The 19,445-nt window shown below is 57.5% G+C and overlaps 1 protein-coding gene across 8 annotated transcripts in view; it reads left to right on the top strand.

The window, feature by feature from the left end:
* MAST3 (microtubule associated serine/threonine kinase 3) overlaps positions 1-19,445 on the top strand; it is a 29,140-nt gene that overhangs the window by 1,084 nt on the left and 8,611 nt on the right. For 2 of the 8 annotated variants that reach the window (XM_068536746.1, XM_068536738.1), the window contains exons 3-20: positions 7,637-7,725; positions 7,807-7,879; positions 8,069-8,089; positions 8,617-8,695; positions 9,157-9,317; positions 9,517-9,592; positions 9,886-10,095; positions 10,194-10,295; positions 10,570-10,702; positions 12,252-12,316; positions 12,739-12,824; positions 13,686-13,894; positions 14,541-14,679; positions 16,556-16,688; positions 16,845-17,010; positions 17,554-17,655; positions 18,348-18,470; positions 19,330-19,439. In XM_068536746.1, coding sequence (XP_068392847.1) covers positions 7,637-7,725; positions 7,807-7,879; positions 8,069-8,089; positions 8,617-8,695; positions 9,157-9,317; positions 9,517-9,592; positions 9,886-10,095; positions 10,194-10,295; positions 10,570-10,702; positions 12,252-12,316; positions 12,739-12,824; positions 13,686-13,894; positions 14,541-14,679; positions 16,556-16,688; positions 16,845-17,010; positions 17,554-17,655; positions 18,348-18,470; positions 19,330-19,439 — 2,077 coding nt within the window. Of the gene's footprint in view, positions 1-4,616; positions 4,893-7,636; positions 7,726-7,806; positions 7,880-8,068; positions 8,090-8,616; positions 8,696-9,156; positions 9,318-9,516; positions 9,593-9,885; positions 10,096-10,193; positions 10,296-10,569; positions 10,703-12,251; positions 12,317-12,738; positions 12,825-13,685; positions 13,895-14,540; positions 14,680-16,555; positions 16,689-16,844; positions 17,011-17,553; positions 17,656-18,347; positions 18,471-19,329; positions 19,440-19,445 lie in introns of those variants that run through there. The other 6 variants (XM_068536743.1, XM_068536740.1, XM_068536745.1 and 3 more) reach the window with 6 other exon arrangements.

Below are 19,445 nucleotides of genomic sequence, written 5' to 3'. Positions count from 1 at the left end.
TCCTCCCTGTGAATGTATATACATACACACACACACACACACACACACACACACACACACATTCCTAAGGCTGAGAGTCCACCATTAGAGCCCTGTGCACTGAAGTCAACCAGGCCAAGTGGTATAGGGAGAAAAGAACCAGCTTGACTGAGTGCCCCAAGTGCCTTCTGTCCCCTCTGCAACCCTGGGAGAGAAGCACCCTTTCTGATCCCATTGCCCAGCAGAGGAAACTGAGGCTCAGAGAGGAGACACCAGTTCTCCTGGTTCAGTACGTCTGGGGGCCAAGTCAGGGCCAGCTTTGCCATCAGAGTCTGTTGAGGGTTTGAGCCACTCTCTGCGACTGTGGGGTCTCAGGGTCTTGCCCCTGTATGGGAGAGAACATCAGGGCTATAGTGGGCGCCTCACACAGCCTGGGCAAAAATTCGGGGAGGGGACAGATGTACAGGTCAGTGATGTCTAGAATTTGATGGCCCATCAACCATTTACACCTTAGTATGAAGGAGCTGCTCAGCCTCTTCCCATGGGCCTTTAGTGGGGAGAAGAGAGAACACTTTGGAGCCCACACTGGGAGCTGGGCAACAGGCGGGTACCTTCATTAAGCAGGCATCTACTGTGTGCCAGGTGCTAAGGGCATAGCTGTGAACAAGATGAACATAGTTTCTCCCTCATGAGCCTCTCAGTCAGTCCTCAGGAAGTATGCAATGAACAAGGGAATGGACAAACAAGACACATTCAGACGGAGACTTATTAATGTGGTGTTTGAGCCAAGGCCTGAGCAGAGCTAGGGGAAGGGAAGCACCAAGCAGAGGGAACTGCACATGCAAAGGTCCTGAGGCAGGACCAAGATTTTTAAAGCCCCTGTGGCTACCTTGGGGGAAGAAAGGTTGGCTGGGGACAGGGGACAGGAATGGAGGTGGCAGAGGCAGGGAAGGGGCTGGGGCAACATCTAGGTAGGAGATGGTGGGCCCTGGACCAGGCTGGGGTGTCCAATGGGAGGCAGAGACTGTGTCGCCCCCATTTAGCTGAGGAGAGACTCGGCTTGGGACCTCAGAGTGTGTTGTCCAGAGGCACCCTGAGAGAGAGTGTCAGGCCAGATCTGACTCTGGGTCCTTGGCCTCAACCTCAGGTGAGGACAAGATGAGGGGAGGGACCTGTTGAGAGCAGAGAAGCCAGTTTTACCAGGAGGAAATGGAGGCAGAGAGTTTGGGACTCTAGCTGAGTCCACTGGCCCCCTTGCTCGCCACCAGGGGGCAGCAGAGCCCCGTTGACTTGGGCCAGGCAAGGAAATGGGTACCTGCCTCCCCTGCTCCAAGGGGAATAAGCCCACATTTGTCCCCTCAGCCTCCAAGGCCCTGTGGGTCCAGCCCCTGTGATGAACCACCCCCCCCCCACCCCGCGTCCTCCCATCCACCTCTCCAGTGCTCACCCTATTCTAGCCGTGCGGCTTCCTGGACTGCCAGAATATAAGCTGGCCAGCCTCAGGGCCTTTGCACTTGCTGTCCCCCCTGCCCAGAGCTCCGCTTTCTCTGTTTACTCCTTTATTCATTTGTCAAGTCTCCATCAAGCTCTCAGATAGGAAGCCTTTCCTGACGAAACCTCCCCGCCCCTGCCCCACCCCACCATAAGGGCCCCCAAGCCCCAGTTGCATCCATTATGCACATCCATTTCCCTCATCCTGACCCCATCATGGTTGTGATTTCCATGTTTTCTTGTGTGATTCTTGTGTTGTTTTTCTCATCCAAAGGTTTGAGAGCCCCTTGAAAGCCTGACCTGGATCTGTCCTGGTCATCCTATAGCCTCAGGCAGGGCCTGCTATACATCAGGTGCTCAATTAATGCTTGTGGCACAGACAAATGGGAAGCAGCTGGAAGGGCTCTACCTGTGGTGTTGTTGGGGAGCAGTTTGAAGAGAAGGTCATGAGTTGGGCCCATATGGCCAAGGGGACAACAAAGAGGCTGTTCCAGGCAGGAACAGCATTGTCAGAGGCGTGTTCCCTCTGGGGCCTTGGACACCAAGGACGGGAAGGATTTGGATTTTCTACTGAGGGCACTGGGAGCCACATAAAGTATGGGGCTTGGAGGGGCGTGGACAGCTCATGGGCAGGTAGGAAGGGCTGGGGTGGCCCTACCAATGTGGGGTCGGAGATGGGGGTCTGTATGTCCACCTAGGGCTTTCCTATTTACACAGTTACTGGCACAAGTAGAGAGAGGCAAAGTCCGAGGCACAGAGTTAGGATTCGAGCTCTAGGAAAGGGATTTACCCAGAAGTGTGAATTTGCTGTAAAATGAGGAGCCGTGGAGGGTGTGTGAGTAGGGGAGGGGCTTGATCTAGTGGGCAAGGGGCTGGCACCAGAGGTCACTTGATCAGCCAGCCTTTCGCGGGAGGTCTTTGCCATGGCCACAGGCCCTCTGGATTGCCAGCTGTAGCCCTGTTCTGCAGAGGAGGAAACTGAGGCCAGATGGGCGTGGGAGAAGCAGCTGCTGGGGATGCCAACACAATGGGCATAGTGGGAGGCATGTAGGCAGCACAGGCTGGGGATGATGGGCAGCTCCTTTACTAACTGTGTGCAGAAGTGTCCCAGCACACATGGTGGAGGGAGCTTGTGGACACAGCATGTTAGCCTATGGTGCATGAGACCGTGGCTTCATCCCCATTTGGGTCCCCAGACCTGTGGGACCTCGAATTCCTCCCATGCAGGAGGCTCTGTTTCCTGTATGTGGCGCAGGCGAAACACCTGAGGATCATGGGTGACCTCTCTTATCCTCATCTACACACATGACCCCACAGCACAGCCTGTTCTTTAGCCTCAGAATAAGTCCAGAATCCACCCACTTTACTCCACAGCCCCACCCTGGTCCAGGCATGTGTCCTCCCCTCCCAGACCCTGTTACAGCCCCTCACTAGCCTCCTGCCGCCTCCACTCCTGCCCCCAACAGCTCCTGTTCCTCATGGCAGACATGGGGGGCGGTTTACAAACATAGACCAGATCACACCCTCCCGCTGCTCACACATCCTCCATGACTCCCTGTTGCTGCTGCAGTAAAACTGCACTCCTCCCTGTAGCCCACAAGGCCCACATGGTGAGTCTTGCTGGCATCTTCCCCTCAGTGCTGCTTCAGGGCCTTTGCATGAGCTGTGCTCCCTGCCTGGGTTGCTCTTTCTCCATGGCTGGCTCCTCTTCCTTCTCAATGTCTCACTGCTGGCTGCAGTGTCACCTCAGAGAGGCCTCCTGGCTAAAGCTGTCCTTTGCCAGCCTTACCCCTGTTCTTTTCCTTCCTCGACTTCAGTGTGTGAAATTAACTTGTTCATTTAATTGTTTCCTGTTCACTCTCTGCCTCCCCTACCAGACTGGGGACTCCTGGGGGTAGGGATTATTTGTGGCCTGCATCCCCAGGTTTCAGTACAAGGGCAGACACACAGTAGGTTGAGTGAATGAGTGGCCAGACATGGGTTGTTTGAGCCCCAGTCTGGGGGGCGTGGAGAGCAGGCCTGGGGAGACACTCAGCAGATATCTGGGCCACAGCGTGTGGGCCACCTGAAGGTGACACTGGGCTTGGAGGGAGCAAGGCAGGGAGTCTGAGAGAGACTTGAGAAGCAAAATGCGTGGCAAGATGGATGGGCAGGCTTAGGGCTACACATCAGGCAGCAATACCCCCTGTACGTCTCAGTTTTCTCAGATGTGGGGTCTGGGCTCCAGGTCAGTCCTGCCTGGGCCAGTTCCCAAAGTGTTGTGTGGCCTGTGGAGGGTCCACCTTCAGGGTGACACTGTCCCTGACTTCCTGGGGCTGTCATGAAAGGAGGAAGCATTAATTCACAGTCTACTGTGTGAGACATTCCATAGTGAAGATGAACTGTACCCCCAGCTCTGTACCAGGCACTTTCTGTGCCTCTGATTTTATTCCATTTTCACAAAGGGACATATGTATATGGGGAACAAGAGGCCTGGAAGTTTGCCTAATGCTAACGTTTATCGAACATTTACCAGGCACTCTTGGGAGGCACGGTGTAATCTTCATGTCAGCCCCATTTTCCTCCCATCTTACAGTTGAGAATACTGAGGCTTGAGAAGTTAACTTTCCCATCATACAGACAGGAAGAGCATATCAGATGCCCTGACTCAGTTTGCTAAACACATCCTCTGTGCCAGTCCAGTGCTGGAAGATGCTGGGACCTCAAGGAGCCCAAGCCTGGGGAAGACAGAGCTGGACAGACACAAGAGAAGACCTCCTGAAGGAGGGGACGCTGGATTTTGCCAGGCAGGAAAGGCATTCCAAGGAGTAGAGCCAGCGTGGGTGCGGTAGCATGAGCTGGGCCAGGCCGCTGAATGGGTCTTGAGTGCCGCACCCAGAAGGGGTTAGCGCCGAGGTAGGGGAGAAAGGGGCGCGATCGGATTTACATTTTGAGGGAAGGGAGCCAACTTCCAAGGCCCTACATCCAGGTACCGCCAACGCCCCGCCCCCGCCGCCCGCAACCCTGGCAACGTCCCGCCCCTCCGCCCGCGGCCATGGCAACGCCACGCCCACCAGCCAGCACGCGGGTTCGCAGGCCTTGCTTCCGCGCCGCTCGCCCCACCCCGGCAGGCCAGGCCCCGCCCCCGCGCTGTCCTGGGCGGGGTTCCAGGCCTCGCTCCCGGGCTCGCGCTTCCTCCTCGTCCCCTACCCCCAGCCCCGCGGCGCGCCCCCGCCCCTCACCGCGGGGCTCCCGGGGCAGATCCCGCCGTAAAGGTTCGTGTCCCGCCGCCGCTGGTTGTGCCCCCGCGCCTCTCGGGCCTCTGGCGGCGGCGGCGGCACAAAGGGAAGCAGCATGTCCGATCCTAGCTACTGGACGGCGGTGGCGGCGCCCGGCCACCGGAGCCGCCTGGCCAAGGGCGCGCTGCTGCAGCGCTCCAAGAGGTAGGGGGCTTCGCGCGGGCAAAGGCGCGGCGGCCGACCGAGCAGACACGAGTTGCCAAAAGTGTGTCTCGGCAGCGCGGGGAGGGCCACTGTGTGCGGCGGTAGGGGGAAGTGGGCGGATGCTTTGGGATCCAGGTATCCCCTGGGGTCCCAGGCACCCTCCTTTCACCGCTCCTTACCCAAATTGGGGTGTCTGTCCGCCGGGGTCGCAGCTCAGGTGGTGACAGAAGCAGCAGGGATTTGGGACTGAATCAGGATTCGAACCTGTCCTGTGGGCAGACCTGGGGAGGAGCTTCTTGGAAAAACTGAGGCTGTTTAGTCCCTGGGGCCCAGTCAGCGGAAATGTTGGTTCAGAAGCAAATATTTGCTGCAGGAGGATGGTGTGCTTGTCGGTTATGGGGGGGTGGGGGCAAATCACGATGTTCTATCCAGAGCAAAGTGGAGTCTCAGTTTCTCCTGGAAGGCAGAGAAGCTAAGTGAGGGCTGTGAGCTTTGCTGGACCTGCGTTGAAATTCCAGCTCAGCCACTGTCAGGCTGTGTGCCTTCAGGCAGCTCCTTAACCTCTCTGTGGTTGAGTGTCTCACCAGTGCTTGGTCGGGGCATTCCCAGAGGGGAGCACAGGCAAAGGCTGGGCGGTGGGACCAGCTGCTGAAGGACCTTGAATGACTAATCCAGGGTTTAAACTCTTCTCCCAGAACGTGGGGAGCCACAGAAGGCTCATGGGCACCTCAGGGATCAGGTGCAGGAAACTGGCCTCAGGCCCCTCTTTTCTGACATAATTGTCACTCTCTGTTGTACCACAGGGCTGGTTATTGAAAAACTAGGCAGCTTCTCAGCGTCCTGGGCCTTCTCCAGGGAGGGCTGAGCACACAGTTAGTGCTCAATAGATGCTCGGGAATTGAACAGATGATGCCCAGTTCCCCTTTGAGATCCCAGATTTGGTTGTTTTCAAGAAAGCCCTGCCTGAGAGCAAGAAGGAGGCTCCCAGTGTTTTTCCCAAATGCTGTTGGAAGTGAAAAATGATGCATTGGGGTGCAGTGTGGGGGTGAGGAGCCGGGTGAGGGGCTGGAAGAGGATGTGGGCTGTCGGATGTGTGTGTGTTGGGGGAGGTGGTGACAGGAAGTTGTGCAGGAACCTGTGGGTTTCACTTTTGCTTTTGCACCTCAGACTAGAGGACAATCTCTGTGACTGATGACATCTGTGGCCTCAGTTTTCCAGGCTGGGAAATGGGTGCAGCTGGTCTCTCCCTCCTTTGGGCTTATTGCTATTGGCAGATGTTGGTGATTTAATTCGCTGGAGAGGCATTGCTTGCTCTCCCACCATGCACCAGGCTCTGTGAGTAATGTCAGGAGAAAGATGACAATATACGTACCTGCCACAATTTACCCAGTGCCAGGCCCAAAGCTGAGCACTGTGTATGCACCTTTGCAAAGTATACAGATGGGGAAACAGGCTCAGCAGAGCAGCTGCACATGGAGCCGTGGATAGGCTGAACCCCTCCTCTGTGCATGTCTTGTCTCCTGAGCCGGTTGCTGACTTCACTCTCCTCTGCCTGCACTGTGCCTTCTGCCTGGGACACCATTCCTGGCCCTGTGAGGCCCGTAGGTGTCATCTCTCCCTCCCTGTGCAGTTCTCCCGCCAAGGCTGGGCTGCGTTGGCGGCTCAGGCTGTGTGGGCTGATGCACTTGTCGAGAGCAATCGGAGCCGTTGCCGGGCGACTGCCGGAGTGGGTGGGGGGGACCGTGTCGCTCCCAACTTCCCTCTGCCAGGCGGGGGCTGGGGCCAGGGCACATATGGGAATTACTGGGCAAGGGGGAAGGGCGCCTGGGCCAGGGGTCTGGTGGCCAGGAGGGAGCTGGGATGAAGGGAGGAAAACATGTGGACAAAAGTTCAGCAGAACAGGGACTTCCCTGGTGGTCCGGTGGGTAAGACTCAGCGCTCCCAATGCAGGGGCGGGGGGACCCAGGTTCGATCCCTGGTCAGGGAGCTAGATCCCGCATGCTGCAACTAAAAGATCCCGTGTGCTGCAACGAAGATCCCACGTGCCGAAACTAAGACCCGGTGCAGCCAAAATAAAATAAATAAATAAACAAATAAATATTTTTTTTAAAAAAACATTCTTTGAAAAAAAAAAAAAGTTTGGTAGAACAGGAACAGGATCCAATGTGCAAGATGCTGGCTTTAGGGTTTCCAAGGATCAGATTGGCGTTTTAGGGGGATCTTGGGGAGGGGGTCTGCTCAGAGATTGGAGCAGTGGCCCTGGGAAAAGGTGCATAAAATGGAGTGGGCGCCTGCCTCAACCCACCTGTGGGTTCCAGGATCCTCTCCACCCTCTGCCTTATTCGCCATTGTTCCTGGCAGTGGCCATGATGTGGGCAAGGCTGTGGGGGTGGGATTGTGGAGCAACCTTCCCCCCCCCCGCCCCCCCACCGGCTTTGCACGGCATGCGGAACTCCCCCCACCAGAGATCGAACCCGTGCCCCCTGCATTGGAAGTGTGGAATCTTAACCACTGGACCGCCGGGGAAGTCCTGGGCGTGGGATTGTGAACACAGAAGCTGGAGAAGCTGGGCCAGGGCCATGACGTTGGAGCGGGGCGGTCCGCCTGGGGAGCAGAGAGAGAGTGGTCGCCCCCAGCTTCATGTCCTGCCCTGAAGCCATCACCCGTGTGCTCCCAGTTGAAAATGTGGTCCTCTGAAGCAGGAGTCCTGGACCTGACCTTGTCCCCACCTCCCCCCGCAACAGCTGCCGCAGCGGGAACCGCAAGAGCCTGGTGGTAGGAACGCCCTCGCCGACCCTTTCCCGGCCCCTGTCACCACTGTCCATCCCAACAGGTGAGCGCGGGGGCAAGCGGGGCGGGGTGGGAGTGTCCTGTCTCCACCCCCACTGACTCAGTTCCCCCACCTCCTCCTCAGCAGGCAGCAGCCCCCTGGATAGTCCTCGGAACTTCTCAGCTGCATCTGCTGTCAACTTCCCTTTTGCCCGGAGGTGAGTGGTCTCCGGCTTTGGGGGATGGTGTTGACATGATGGACGAGGGGACAGGCAGGGGCATGCACTTGGTGGCTGGACCTGCCTCCTCATTAGCCTTTTCCCCACCCCTGGCCTCTGCCCTGCTGTGATCTCTCCTCTGGCTTCCGCCCCTGGCAAATGCACGCATGCACGCACGGTCTCCTGCAGCCACATCCCGAGCACAGACAGGTAATTTCTATGAGCCCTCCAGGAGGGGGAGGGGAAGGGGGTGGCATGGCTTGGTCCAGGAATCACTCATTCACTGAAAGTTGTTAATTCACTTAACAAGAGCTGATGGAGGACCTGTTATGTGCCAGGCACTTAGATGTCACTTATTCATTCAACAACATTTATTCAGTGCCTGCTGGATGCCGTGCCCTACCCTGGGGGCTGAGGAACGGGAGGCTGGACTTTGGCCCTCAGGGAATCCTCAGTCTGGTGGGAGTGGCCAGCGTGTACCCCAGCAGCTGCAACTCAGAGAGCAGCTTTGATGGGGGACGCACTGGCCGCTGGCATCAGGGAAGACTTCCCGGAGGAGGCAGCTGAAGAACAAGGAGAAAACACACAGTGGACTTGCTCACCCTGTATTCCTGTTCTTGGCCTTTTCAGAAGGTCCTTCCTCCAGTGGGGCCAGGATCGGCCAGCCACAGTGCCTGCCCTTGGTCCCCACTAGCTGCAGGGGCCGTGCCTTCCTTCCAACTTCTCATTCTCTCCAGGGCCGACGGCAGAAGATGGTCCCTCGCGTCCCTCCCGTCTTCTGGCTATGGAACCAACACGCCCAGCTCCACTGTCTCGGTACCCACAAGTCCTACCTTGGCAGGCAGACAGGGGAGTGCCAGGTTGGGGGTGGGGGAGACACGTCTTTGGGGTTTTTTTTAAGGTGTTGGATAGTTATCCAATCAGCAAACATCCTGGCTGGCCCCTCTGTGCCCCATTTTGGGCAATGTTGGGGCATCCCTGAAAGGACCCAGCCTCAGCCCCAAGGGGCTCCTGGTCCGGGGTACACAGATATCCTCATCCTTGTGTGGTCAGGGAAGGCCTGGTCAGAGGGGGTCTTAGGGCTGCCAAGGGAGCAGGTAGGGAAGGCTTCCTGGAAGAGGGGACATCAAAGCTGGAGTTTTGAGGGATGCATAGGAGCCAGGCAGGAGAGTTACCATCTGATGACCAGCAGACAGCCTGAGCCTCGAGGGGTAATGCTGGGGTCCTGGCTGTGGCACTGACCATGAACCCATGGCCCCGATACCCCCTCCTGCCAGTCGAGCTCATCCTCCAGGGAGCACCTCCACCAGCTTCCTTTCCAGCCGACACCGGACGAACTATGCTTCCTGTCCAAGCATTTCCGCAGCTCAGAGAGCATGGCTGATGAGGAGGGCGGCCACCACTCACCTCGCCTTCGGCCCCGCTCCCGCAGCCTCAGGTGGGCCTCGACCTCTGACCCCAGCCCCAGCCCCTCCCTGGGCTGGCTTTGGGACCCACATTGTGGCTCCTCCTCCCCCTTTGGTCCTGACCATGCACAAGCCTGGCCTCCGGCCCTTGGCCCTCAGACCTGACTCAGCTGCCTTTCCCTGGGCTGTGTTTTGGGTCCCATGTCATAAGCCAGTTGTCCCCTCCTTCAGCCCTGGACGCACAACAGGGGCCTTCGACAATGAGATCGTCATGATGAATCACGTGTACCGGGAGAGATTCCCCAAGGTGGGCAGCGCCTGGCGGCTAGACCAGCCCCAGCTCCCCTCCATGTTGCTGTCCCTCCAGTGGCACCTGCTGTCTTCCTGGCTGCGTCCCCCCATCTGTCCATTTCTGTTTTTCCCTAATTCTGTGTCTCAAACTCCCCCCTCCCCCACCCACACCTATACACGTTGCTTCTTCTCCTCCAATCTTGGGACCCCATCGTCATATCTTCTCTCTCTCCCGCCCCCATCTGCGCATGTCGCTCCCCAGCCCCGTCCAATGACCAGGTCACCCCGTCTCCCCTGCTCCCCGCCCAGGCCACAGCACAGATGGAGGGCCGTCTGCAGGAGTTTCTGGCCACCTTCTCACCCGGCGCCCAGCTGGCACTGGCTGACGGCGTCCTGGGTTTCATCCACCACCAAATCATCGAGCTGGCCCGCGACTGCCTGGCCAAGTCTGGAGAGGCTCTTGTCACCTCCCGCTACTTCCTGGAGATGCAGGAGAAGCTGGAGAGGCTGCTGCAGGATGTGCGTGGGGGCAGGGGAGCGCAGGGTTTAGGGGTCCCCAGGCAGGGCAGGGCAGGACCAAGGGCCTGCGGATGACACTACCACCCATCTGCCCCCAGGCCCATGAGCGCTCAGACAGTGAGGAAGTTGGCTTCATCGTCCAGCTTGTCCGGAAGCTGCTGATCATCATCTCACGGCCAGCGAGGCTCCTCGAGTGCCTGGTGAGTGTCTTGGCATGTGGCCAGGTGCCGGGCTGAGTCCAGGCACCCAACAGTCCTGCCGAGATACAAGAGACAGGCCCCATCGTATAGGGCTTTGAGAGGAATGCTGGGGGCTGCCAGGCTGCGGCGGGCTTCCCAGAGGAGGGGCCGGGAGCTAAGATCCCGGGGACGAGTTGGAGCCACTGGTGAGGATGCTTCAGACAGAGGGAGCGGCGTGTGCAAAGGCTTGCAGGTGGGCCCAGGCCTCGGCTGACCAACCCCTCTGCACCCCCAGGAGTTTGACCCTGAGGAGTTTTACCACCTGCTGGAGGCTGCCGAGGGCCAGGCCCGCGAGGGCCAGGGCATCAAGACGGACCTGCCGCGGTACATCATTGGGCAGCTGGGCCTGGCTAAGGACCCCCTCCAGGGTGAGCTTGGGGTGGGGCAGAAAGAAGAAACTGGGGCGAGATTGCGGTGGAGCCGGGATTCCAGCCCATGCCCATCTGGCTCCAGAGCCGCCACACTGTCCTTCCTCTCTCTTTGGCCCTGTCCTCAGCCACCTGCAGGGCATATTATGGGGAAAGTGCCCAGGATTCCGGGGTAAGGTGGCCACAAGTTGGAGCCCCTGACCTGCCAAGTCCTCCAATGCTAAGTCAAGTTGGGCCAGGGTGCCAGGGGACCACCTTTAGCAGTGGCATTCACGTTGTCCTGTGAATTCACAAAGCACTTTCCCTGTTTCATCCTACTGTGGCCCGGGAAGTGGGACCTGGGAAGTGGGAATCAGACGGGGCAGCCCATGGGCACGACCGAGGTGGTCGAGAGCCCCCCAGCCAGGACAGGGGAACAACCGAGACATGGTGCTAGGGGAGCATTGAACTTGAACCTGGCCTGGTCCAGGGGTGGTTGGGGGAGCTCTGGGAAGGGAGGATATTCAGGCTGGGGCCTGGAGGATGGAAAGGTGTGCAGATTTAGGGGAGAGAGAAAATGAACCGGGCAGAGGGAATGGTGAAGGCAAAGGTCCTGAGGTGGGTCTGTGTCTGGCGTGTTGGAAGAGCAGCGAGGAAAGGGGTGTGGCTGAGGAAGGAGGGGAGCTGGGGGGAGGCGACGGGGTCAGCAGGGACCAGCCGCAGTGGCCAGCGTCTGCTGGGATTGGGCTGCCATTGTCCCCATTTAAAGCTGGAGAGACTGAGGCTCCAGGCAGATGAGATTGAGCTGAGGTTCAGGCCCATGTGTGCCCGAGGCCAGATCGCCCGTGGACTAGCCGTGTGGCTGCAGCCAACCTCTTTTCTGTCTCATGAAGATGACACAGGTGGCACTGTGGGTGGGCCCGGGTGTCAGAGGAAACACGAAGTGGCCAGGCAGGCAGGTGGCAGCTGAGGCTGCGGGGGCAGATCATCTACCCAGCACCGCGCAGTGGGCCCACTGACAGTGGGACAGGCGGACTGCATTTGAACCCGGGCCTCCCTCACCCTGAGGCTCCACTGCCCCATCTTAGCCCTGCTCTGTGACCGCAAGACACTGTCTTCATGGCCACCGTCACTGCTGATGTTCACCAACTGCACACTCCCACCCGAGGCCGCCCCTCTGCTAAGCCCCAGGGCTGGAAACTAAGGGGGCTCCCCTGGGCCATGCCCTGAGCTGAGGAGGATGTTAGGAGCCATCACCCAGAGGGGTGGCGTCACAGCCGGTGTTCACAGGCCCAATACTTGGGGCCAGGGTTCAAGGTAGGCTGAGCATTCGGAGCCTGGGCTTCCCACTGGCCCTTCTAGAATGTTCCTTAGTCGTTGTTCAGTCCAGCCTCCTGGGTTTGACCGACACCTGGACGCAGTAGAGGCTGAATGACAGCATCGTGGGAGCTGGTCAGGGGAGGCACCATTTCCCCAGCCCAGGATGAGCCCTGGAGGCCTCTGGAAGTCTCTGGGTGGTGGAGGGGCAGGGCTCAGAAACCCCATTTGAGGCTCCTCCCTCACTTTACAGAGATGGTGCCTCTGAGTCACCTTGATGACAGTGGAGGACAGCCCCCAGCACCGGAGTCCCCAGAAGTAAGACTCAGAGCTTTGGCGGCCCCACCTGTCTTGTTCTTTTGACAGTAGACCAGGTGGCCATGAGAAGGGCTGGGTTTGCTGTTTGCTGAGGTTTTGCATATAGCAGGTGCTTAATGAACGCCTGTGACTTGGGGGGGGATGGTGGGGGCAGGTGAGTTTGCCCTGCCATGGAGGATGGGCAGGGCAGGGTTGGAGGGGGCACTGGAAAGGGGAGCTTTGCAGAATGTGTAGGAGTTTTCTGGAAGGAGGGCATGCATGGCTTAAGCAAAAGCTCAAACTCGGAAGCTGAGTTTGAGAAGTTTGTATAGGAGAAGAAGTAGCATCAGGTGCCAGGACCAGCAGTTGGGACTTGGGGGCAGGAAGAACACAGCCTGCTCTGTGGTGGGGCAGGACCCTGACCCCTCTTGCCACCCCCCCAGAGTCGTGCCCTGGTCGGCCCTTCACGGAGGAAGCCCTGTGAGAGCGACTTCGAGACTATCAAACTCATTAGCAATGGGGCCTACGGGTGAGTCCTTGGGTACCCCGTAGACCCGTTTCTCAGATGCCCATGGGGATGGCTGAAACCCACACAGTCCCTGAGTGTGCAGACAGGGAAACTGAGGCCTGAAGAGGGACGTGGAGGCACAAAACAGCAGGGGCATGGCCTTGGAAGGGCTTGTCCGTGATCTAGGTCCTTACTTGCCCCAGGTGTTTGGGGTACTAGGAATTTGGGGACTGAGCAAGGAAAAAGATGGCCACACGATGGCAGTAGCGTGCACCAAGCATTCTTTAAGTGCCGCTTTGACGGATTTGCTTTGGGGGAGGGGGGGTTGGGAGCGGGGAGGAGTCCCTCACAGCATAAGACCGTTGTGGGGTCTGGGACGGAGGGGGGCTTACAGAGGAGGCTTCTGTGTCCAGGCTTATGTGTCCGCAGCACAGTGGGGAGTCTCTGGGTCAGAGAGCTCCACAGGGCAGGAGCAGCTTGGGGTCTTTAGTAGCCCCAGCGTTTATCTTATCTACAAGGTATGCAAAACCAGCAGGCTCTAAATGGCTAAAAATCTGCTTATTTGACTTGTAGTTAAAGCAATTTGAGTGTGTGCCTGCGGGGCTTTTGAGCTAATGGGTCTCAGTCGGCTGTGAAGAAATAAACAACCTAGGGGTCATCTTTGGCTCTTTATATGACACCAGGGAGAGTGGCTTAAACCCATGGGGTGGCTGCTTTGGGAGAAGGGAGGGCCAGGTAAAGAGAACAGGTGTCCTGGGTGGAGGGCACAGCACAGGCAAAGGCACGGCAGGTTGGGTTCTGGACCCAGGTCAGGTCCCAGTGCTTGCTGGGACCTGGATCTCGGGCCTCAGCGAGCCCAGCTCCGCCCCCCCCCCGCCCCAGGGCCGTCTACCTGGTGCGGCACCGGGAAACGAGGCAGCGCTTTGCCATCAAGAAGATCAACAAGCAGAACCTGATCCTTCGCAACCAGATCCAGCAGGTCTTCGTGGAGCGCGACATCCTCACCTTCGCTGAGAACCCATTTGTGGTCAGCATGTTCTGCTCGTTCGAGACCCGGCGCCACTTGTGCATGGTTATGGAGTATGTGGAAGGTGCGGTCACTGGGGCTTGCATGCCTCCACAGCAATGGAGAGCTTACTCCTTATCCAGAAGAAATACCTTACCCCTCCTTTGACCAAGCCCGCAGTCTGCTCTGTCCTCCATGGGGTCCCAGCCTCAGGGAGTTGGAGCTGGGGGATCCCAAAGAGAAGTGTGAGGGCAGGACCCTAGGATATAGGGGTCGGATGGACAGCCTAGGCAGGAGGGACTGGTGGTCAGAGGCCTAGAGGCTAGAGCAAGAGCAGCGAAGGGAGGGAGGCGTGCGTCACAAGGACTAGGAGGGCTGGGGACCAGGGTGAGGAGTTGTGGGATCAGGTTTGCAGTTCAGGAAAGAGCAGGGCCTTCAGGTAAGTGCAGGACGTGCATTTACCAAGGTGCTGCCAGGTGAGGAGAGGAAGCATGCACTTAGGAGGCACCAGCTGTGTACAAGGGAAGGGACTGTGCACTTAACAGAGCTGCTGCCCTGCCAGGGAAAAATCAGAAGGCAGGGTCTGCCTATCCTCCCGCCCCTCCCAGTTCCCCACCCCAATTCAGGACAGATTGGAGACACTTTGCAGAAGGTGGGGAAGGCACATAGGCACAAGTCTGGGCATGGCTGTAGAGCCGAGGGCCTCTGTGAGCACGTCCACCCCTCTGCAGGCGGCGACTGTGCCACGCTCCTAAAGAACATGGGCCCGCTGCCCGTGGATATGGCCCGCATGTACTTCGCCGAGACGGTGCTCGCGCTGGAGTACCTGCACAACTATGGCATCGTGCACAGGGACCTCAAGCCGGACAAGTGAGTGGCCCCGGCTCTCAGGGGGCGGGGCTCAGAGTAGCCTGGGGGCGGGGCCTCTGAGTGGGTCTGGGGCTGCTCAGGAGCCCCACCATCTAGATTCTGCTGGCATCATGGGCCCGCTGCTGGTAGAAAGCAGGGATCTTGGCAATGTTGAGCACCTGGTGTGTACCGAAGAGAGCAGGTATTTAATAGGCGCCTGCTGTGTGCAGGGGAAGGACAGTGCACTTATCGAGGTGCTGGCCAGGCAAAGTGAGGGGGCACAGACTGGACAGGGGAAGGGGCCATGCACTCACAGAGCTGCTGCCACACAAGGGAAGTGAACATGCACTTATGAGGCACCAGCTATATACAAAGAGCGGGGACATGCACTTTGCAAGACCTTATGTGTAGAGAAAGGGACTGCATGTCTTGAGCTCCTGCTGTGTATTAGTGCAGGGAAGAAAGAGAGTCCTAGGGTGTTTATTTTATCCTAGCTTCTAGTAAGCACCTACTGAGTGCCCGGTGCTCTCTGGGTGACTGAAAAACGCAAGTGTGAGTGTGAATAATCCCTCATGCTTTGTAACCCTTTCATAATTTTCAAAGCACTCTTCCCTACATTAGTTGAGCACCTCCTGTGTACAGAGGAAAGGGCTGCTCTTACATCAAGTGCCCTTTGGATACCAGGCAAGAAGTGTGAGTTTCTCAGGTACTTGCCATGTGGAGGTGTGGACATAAGCGTTAAGAGTCTGCATGTTTTCAGGGCATCTTGTAGTTTGCAAGTGGCTTAGAAAACAAAGCACCTGTATTTGGCACCTTCTGTATACCTGGGCCTGTGCTCACCGTTTTAAGGAACCCAGACGGCGGTATAACTAACTTCTCACACACTGATGACCCTTTTGAGTTTATAAAGCACATTTTTTAGCTGGTGTGTATTTATTGGGCACCAGCTGTGTAAAAGTGATCAGAACAACAGTTATTAGGCAATGACTGTGTGTCAGTCCCCGAACACTGCAGCTGTTTTTTTATAAAGTTTTTATGTTGAGGTCAGCATGCATTGAGCACCTACTGTGTGCCAGGGACATGGGTCCCTTTCTCCAATGGAGGTACTTGCTATGTGGAGGTGTGAACATAAGTCTTAAGAGCCCTGCATGTTTTCAGGGCATCTTGTTGTTTGCGAGTGGCTTAGAAAACAAAGCAAATGTGTGTTGGCATCTGCTGTGTACCTGGGCCTCTGTGCTCGAAGCTTTAAGGCTGCTTGCTTTGTGCCCATCGGGCCTCTGTGGGATCATCCTGGAGTGGGATCTACCAAGTGTCCCCAAGGCAGAATCTGTCCCTCCCAAGCTCAGGACCCTCATCTGAAAAACGGGGTGGGAAGGTGCAGCCCTGGAGGGTTCAGGGATACATGGTAGGTGTGTAAGTTTTAAAAAACTGGTGCGCCCATAAGGGGCACAAATATTTCTGTACACAGCAGGTGCTAAAGACATGTTCACTTAACAATAGGTGCTTACAAAGTGTTCAGTTTGTTAAAATCGTGGATGCACGTACAAGAATATGCTGTAGATCCCCCCCAGGAGGTGTTCACGAAACGTTTTAATGCCCAGTGGGGACATGCTGTGATTCTCAGGAACTTAATTTTTGCACAGTGGAGTATACAGCAGGTGCTCAAGAGCAACACCAGATGCACCCAGTTGGTGCACAGAGATGTTTGCCAAATTTGTAATATTGCCCAGGACCCGTTGGTTCTTTCAGTAATGTGATCATGCACAGGCAGTGCTTTCTGATCCATGGAGGGGTCGGGCCGCCTCCTGTAGGACCAAGTTCTGGGTGGGCGAGGGGGCGGGAGCAGCCAAGCAGCTCGGGCCCCCCAGCCCTGAGCGCACCACCCGCCTGCCCACAGCCTGCTCATCACCTCGCTCGGCCACATCAAGCTAACTGACTTCGGCCTGTCTAAGATCGGGCTCATGAGTATGGCCACCAACCTCTACGAGGGCCACATCGAGAAGGACACTCGGGAGTTCGTGGACAAGCAGGTGGGCGGGGCTGCCTCCCTCTGCCTGAAGCCTGAGCCCAGGACATGGGGAGACATTGCAGCAAAAAAGGAGAAAATAAACTATCCCTGTAATTCTACCCACACTTTCTTCCCTGGCTGGGGGCCGTCTTTCATTTCCCTGTCCCACCTGGCCCAGGTATGCGGGACGCCTGAGTACATCGCCCCCGAGGTGATCTTCCGCCAGGGCTACGGGAAGCCAGTGGACTGGTGGGCCATGGGCGTCGTCCTCTACGAATTCCTGGTGGGCTGCGTGCCATTCTTCGGAGATACCCCTGAGGAACTCTTTGGCCAGGTGGTCAGTGGTGCGTTCCCCCTGCCCTGTAGCCCCAGATTTAAGTCTCAGCCCCACTTTGGCTCTGGTCGGTGGTTCCCCTGCCTTTGCCAGGGAGGGGAGCAGGCCCACTTGTGGATTGGGCACCTATGGCGTGCCCGGCCCCAGCTGAGCCCTGGGGACACAGCCAAGGGCGAGACAGACAGTAAGGGAGATAAATAAGCAAATTACAGAGCAATCAGAGGCAAAAAATGCCAAGGAGGGAAGGAAGCAGGAAGAAGGGAGGGGGCGGGGGGGGCGGGTGGTAGGGGTGCTATATTAAATAGAGAGTCACGCAGGGCCACACTGGGGTGACATGTGGGCAAAGACTTAAAGGAGCGAGAGGGAGCCACAGAGATGGATGAAGGGAAGGTGCTCAGGGCAGAGGGCACAGCCAGAACAAAGGCTGTATGGGACCAAGCCTGGTATGCTGAAGGAGCAGAGGAGGCTGATGGCTTGGAGCGTAGAAAGGGGAGGTAGTAGGAGGTGCTAGGAAGCGCTGTCCCCAGTCCCTCATTCCCTCCTCTCATTTTAGACGAGATCATGTGGCCAGAGGGGGACGAAGCCCTTCCAGCTGACGCCCAGGACCTCATCACCAGGCTGCTCCGACAGAGCCCCCTGGACCGTCTGGGCACTGGTACGTAGGTGTCGGTGGGGCCCAGGTAGGTGGGATGGGGGCTGGGGTAAACAAGAGCTCTATTTGAGAGGCTGCATAGAGGAGGGGGACTTGAAACTGGGGTTTTGAAGGATGCATAGGAGCTCACCAAGAATTAGCATAAGACTTTGAAGAGTAGCAGGTAGCTGGGTCTGGTTCAGACAAGGGGCACTGAGGCTGTGTATATGAACCTGCCAGGTTGCCATGGGCTTTGTCCTATGGTCCCCAAGGCCCAGCCCAGTGGATCCCACTGTCCCAAGTTTCCCCAGCCACCAAAATAGTGATTAAGGGACTATTTAATATTCATGCAGCCACCCATTATGTGGGCCACTACAGATCACATTCAGGATGAAGCTTGGCCACTGGAGAGGACTATGGGGGCTGAGGTTGGGGAACAGGATACAGTCAGCTCTGCTCCATGGGGTAGAAACATGTGGAAAAAGCCCCCTCCTAAGGTTCTGTGGTTTCTCCAGGTGACGGGATCTCAGAATCCAGCGGAGGGAAGAGCAGGGCCTGGGTTCTAGCCCTAGCTTGGTTCCCCTATGGGCTCTTAAAGGATGGCTCGTTTCCCCTCCTATCTTTCTGGTTCTGTGTTGGCCAAGTTTGTGTTCATAATTGGCCCAGGGGGCCATGGGGGGTGGGGACCAGCAGGGCTCAGCCAGGCATGTCTGCAGGAGGCACCCACGAAGTAAAGCAGCACCCCTTCTTCTGGACACTGGACTGGGCGGGGCTTCTGCGACACAAGGCCGAGTTCGTGCCGCAGCTTGAAGCTGAGGACGACACCAGCTACTTCGACAGTAAGCAGGGGTCCAGGAGGCGGGCTGTGCTGTCCCACGATCTCCTGGGGTGGTGAGGGGTATCTAACAGGGTCTCCACCCCAGCTTGGTGCCTCGCCCTGTGCCTGGAGCTTCCAGCTTCCTGAGCTTTCCAAGAAGCTGGGGCATGTCTGCTGGCTGCCCCCCTGCCTGGATTTCCTATGCGTCTGAGCTCAGGAGGCTGTCGCACCACCTTGGGTTGCGGGAGGGGAAACCAAGGCACTGAGTGTGGCAGCCCTCGCCTGGGGGTCCCCCAGCAGGTTCAGCCTCCTGAGTGTCAGCCCTGACCAGGCATGGAGCCCTGCCTGTCATACAGGAGGGTGGGGTGCTTCGCTCAGCTTTGCTGGAGGGGGTCCCCTCAAGCACTTCAGGTGAGCTCAGACAAATCTCCTTCTCCCCACTCGGGGCTCTGGCCAAACACAGAGTAAATGCCCTCGGCTTCCAGTTCCTCCTCCAGAACTTGATGTGTGATCTCGGGCATGTCAGAGGTCCTCTCTGAGCATCTGTTTCCTTTTCTGTAAGATGAGGAACATCCTTTATGTTTGAGATGCACAATTTTACCTAACTCTGGGTAACCCATCTTAAGGGTGAGGAAACTGAGACACAAGAATTCCCATTCACAGTCCCACAGCTTTTAGGAACACAGCTGGGATTTATTCCCAGATACTAAATCTGCTGCCCAAGCCTCCTCTGGTCCTTAAACATACCAAGCCTGGTCCCACCACAAAGCCTTTGCCCTGACAGTGTCTCCCCACCTGGAAGGCCCTCCCCACATCACCCCACAGCCCCTGTGTCCACCTCCCAGCATCAGGTGGGCTGCACATGCCTTTCCCTCCCGCAGCGCGCTCAGAGCGTTACCGTCACCTGGGCTCTGAAGATGACGAGACGAATGATGAGGAGTCATCCACGGAGATCCCCCAGTTCTCATCCTGTTCCCACCGGTTCAGCAAGGTGAGC

Source organism: Eschrichtius robustus, chromosome 2 (genome assembly GCF_028021215.1).
Source record: "Eschrichtius robustus isolate mEscRob2 chromosome 2, mEscRob2.pri, whole genome shotgun sequence".
NCBI lineage: Eukaryota > Metazoa > Chordata > Mammalia > Artiodactyla > Eschrichtiidae > Eschrichtius > Eschrichtius robustus.
This window is presented reverse-complemented; position numbering and strand designations above follow the sequence as displayed.